Source organism: Mus pahari, chromosome 15, assembly GCF_900095145.1.
Source record: "Mus pahari chromosome 15, PAHARI_EIJ_v1.1, whole genome shotgun sequence".
In the NCBI taxonomy this organism is placed as follows: Eukaryota; Metazoa; Chordata; class Mammalia; order Rodentia; family Muridae; genus Mus; species Mus pahari.
Window position 1 is genome coordinate 75,414,894 of NC_034604.1, and position 4,067 is coordinate 75,418,960.

At 41.7% G+C, this 4,067-nt stretch overlaps 1 protein-coding gene across 2 annotated transcripts in view; it reads right to left on the reverse strand.

The window, feature by feature from the left end:
- The window catches only part of Znf236 (zinc finger protein 236), a 104,978-nt gene that overhangs the window by 44,228 nt on the left and 56,683 nt on the right, over window positions 1–4,067 (reverse strand). For both annotated transcript variants that reach the window (XM_021214523.2, XM_029546912.1), the window contains exon 14: window positions 36–292. In XM_021214523.2, the coding sequence (XP_021070182.1) occupies window positions 36–292 (257 nt within the window). The remainder of the gene's footprint in view (window positions 1–35; window positions 293–4,067) is intronic.

Consider the following 4,067-nt stretch of genomic DNA (forward strand, 5'->3'; position numbering starts at 1 on the left):
AAAAAAAAAAAAAGCAAAAGTTCCTGAAACAGAACCTTCATCGGCTTCCAAAGGCTGATCTGCCAACTGCTGTCCAAGTGCTGCATCTTCTGTGCCTACCACATGCTGTGGCCCCAGTTCCAGTATAGACTCAGGGTCTGCTGCCACTGTCTCTGGAGTTTGTTGCAGCTCTGCACTTTCAATCTCCACAGGCATGGGAGCCGCCACATGCATGCTCTGCTGGTCCACAGTGCTATCGTCATCCATGGAGGAAGCCTCCTGGTGCTGCTGGAGCTGCTGGGCCAGTTCGTATCTTTGGGGAAGCAGAACAGCTCATAAGACATATCAACAGCAGAAAGACAACTGTGAAAGATATCATTCACTAAAACACTAGTTTTCTTCTTCAATTACTTCATTTTGATGTCAATCTAGCTAAATGTTAACCACTTTATAATCCTAAAGAAACTCCTCTTACCTTTGATTGCTGTCAGCAATTACAGGACTCAAAGGCACAGAGGCCAGCACATACAACAATCCCCAACGTTTACAAAGCCACTGTAATGGTGCATACTGAAGCTCAGTACTGGGAGGCCAAAGCAGGAGAACAGTCATGACTCAAAGCTACCCTGGACTACAAAATGGAACCAAGTCTCACCATACCCACATAAGTTGCCTCTTATGCCAGGGGAGGCAGTTTTTGTGGCATGGTATGAACAGAAAGCCCCCACCCACGAGTCATGTGTTGAAGACTGTTTCCAATACAGCAATGCTCAGAAGTGAGACTTACTTAATGGCAGAATCCTTGCTAAATTCCTAATATTCTGGGGGAGGTATTGAAAAATAGGAAGAAGGTCCTAGCTGCAGGAAGCATGCCTTTGAAGACGGTCACTTGTCCCCTGACCCTTCCTTTGTTTTTTTGCTTCCTCAATGCCAAGAGATAAGCAGACTCTGTTAAATGTCTCCTCTGCCATGATGTGCATCATCAATAGAACCTAAAAGTTATGGTGCTAGGTGACCACTCCAGAGCCTCTGAACAGTCAAGTAAGGGCTCATCCTTAAACTATTAGCACTGAAACAGTCAAGTAAGGGCTCGTCCTGAAACTGTTGGCAATGGCAAATCAACTAACAAATTCAGCGAAACATTGTGTATCAGAACATGTAATATGAGGCACAGTCCATTCCGACTTTTTCATGTTAATGTTGTTTTTAGCAATATTTACATATATAAAACACACCCAGTTATATTCATATCCATTTATCTTTCAAAGAGAGAGATGAACCATGAATTTTTAGTGAAAGAATCCAAAGACTTTAAAAAAACGACATCAATTACCCGACTAACTGGCTAGCTACCAAAGAGTCTGAGACACTGAGTCGCCCCTGCCCTTTCCTATGTGCATGGTTAAGCCCACAGCTGTAACATGTGTGTGCTACCCCAGAATCTTAGTGTATCTGCCTCCTCTGTTTACCATGCTGAGTTCCAGAATCTTGCCTGTTCGTTTTCCAGTAGCCAAGAATCCATTCTCAACTAGCTGCACTACAGAAGAAACAGAGCACACATGACATCAGTGGTCGGGAAGCACATCTTACCCCTCACAGTCATGTCACCTGCCCCTCCCTGATGACTCTCTCTCATGGCGCTTCTCCTTCTATGCCTACTTCTTTGGTTTGCGTTTTTATAAATTTTACTTTTATGATCATGTATGTCTATTTGTAAAGGTATTTCTTGTTATCTTTTGAGGTTATAATATAATTACATCATTCCCTCTACCTTTTATCCCCTATCTCCTTGCTCTCTCTGTCAAATTCATAGCTTTTAAAAAAATTATTGTAGCTACATAATATATATGTATATACACATGCATATATCCCTCAATACACAAAATATCATCTGCTCAGTCTGAAAAATGTTACTCAAATGTGTGTTTTCAAGGCCGACCATCGGAACTGAATAACCCATTGGTGTTATTCAGAGACACTGTCGCTGGAGACACTATTTTCCCTGCTCTCAGTGTCCCTTACAGCCTCTAGTTTTTGTTTGTTTGTTTTGTTTTGTTTTGTTTAGCATTTATTTTTTTTAATTAGATATTTTCTTTATTTACATTTCAAATGTTATCCCCTTTCCTAATTTCCTCTCCGAAAACCCCCAATCCCCTCCCTTTCCCCCTGCTCACCATGCCACCCACTCCCATTCCCAGTCCTAGCATTAACCTATACTGGGGCACAGAACATTCACAGGACATAGGGCCTCTCCTCCCATTGATGACCGACTAGGCAATGGTTATCTACATATACGGCCAGAGCCACAAGTCCCACCATGTGTTTTCTTTGATTGGTGGTTTAGTTCCATGGAGCTCTGGGGGTACTGATTAGTTCATATTGATGTTCCTCCTATGGGGCTTCAGACCCCTTCAGCTCCTTGGATACTTTCTCTAGGTCCTTCATTGGGGACTCTGTGCTCTGTCCAATGGATGATTGTGAGCATTTACTTCTGTATTTGCCAGTAACTGACAAAGACCCTCAGGAGACAGCTATATCAGGTTCCTGTCATCAGGTTCTTGTTGGCATAGTGTCTCAGTTTGGTGGTTGCTTATGATATGGATCCCTATGAGGCAGTCTCGGGATGGTCATTCCTTCAGGCTCTGCTCCAAAATTTGTCTCTGTAACTCCTTCCATGGGTATTTTGTTCCCCCTTCTAAGAAGGATTCTGAGCTTCTGGGTTAATGTCCACTTATCAATGAGTGCATATCATGTGTGTTCTTCTGTGATTGGGTTACCTCACTCANGATGATATCCTCCAGATCCATCCATTTGTCTAAGAATTTCATAAANTCATTGTTTTTAATAGCTGAGTAGTACTCCACTGTGTAAATGTACCACATTTTCTGTATCCATTCCTCTGTTGAGGGACATCTGGGTTCTTTCCAGCTTCAGGCTATTATAAATAAGGCTGCTATGAACATAGTGGAGCATGTATCCTTATTACATGTTGAAGCATCTTCTGGGTATATGCCCAGGAATGGTATTGTTGGATCTTCTGGTAGAACTATGTCCAATTTTCTGAGGAACCGCCAAACTGATTTCCAGAGTAGNTGTACTAGCTTGCAGTCCCACCAGCAATGGAGGAGTGTTGCTCTTTCTCCACATCCTCACCAGTATCTACTGTTACCTGAGTTTTTGATCTTAGCCATTCTGACTGGTGTGAGGTGGAATCCCAGGGTTATTTTGATTTGCATTTCCCTGATGATTAAGGATGTTGAAAATTTTTTTAGATGCTTCTCAGCTATTCGGTACTCCTCAATTGAGAATTCTTTGTTTAGATCTGTATCCATATTTTAATAGGGTTATTTGGTTTTCTGGAGTCCAACTTCTTGAGTTCTTTATATATATTGGATAGTAGCCCCCCTATCAGATTTAGGATTGGTGAAGATCTTTTCCCAATCTGTTGGTTGCCTTTTGGTCTTACAGTGTCCTCTGCCTTACAGAAGCTTTGCAATTTTATATAGTTCCATTAAAAGTTCCATTTGTCAATTCTTGATCTTACAGCCCAAGCCATTTGTGTTCTCTTCAGGAATCTTTCCCCTGTGCCCATACTTTCTCCTCTATAAGTTTGGGTGTCTCTGGTTTCATGTGGAGTTCTTTGATCCACTTGAACTTGAGCTTTGTACAAGGAAATAAGAATGGATCAATTCGCATTCTTCTATAAGCAAACCGCAAGTTGACCCAGCATCATTTGTTGAAGATGCTTTCCTCTTTCCACTGGATGGTTTTAGCTCCTTTGTCAAAGATCAAGTGACCATAGGTGTATGGGTTTATTTCTGGGTCTTCGATTCTGTTCCATTGATCTACCTGTCTGTCACTGTACCAGTACCATGCAGTTTTTATCACTATTGCTCTGTAGTACAGCTAGAGGTCAGGGACGGTGATTCCACCGGAGGTTCCTTTATTGTTGAGAATAGTTTTTGCTATCCTAGGTTTTTTGTAATTCCAGATGAATCTGGAAGTTACTCTTCCTAACTCTGTGAAGAATTTAGTTGGAATTTTTATGGGGATTGCATTGAATCTGTAGATTGCTTTCAGCAAGATAG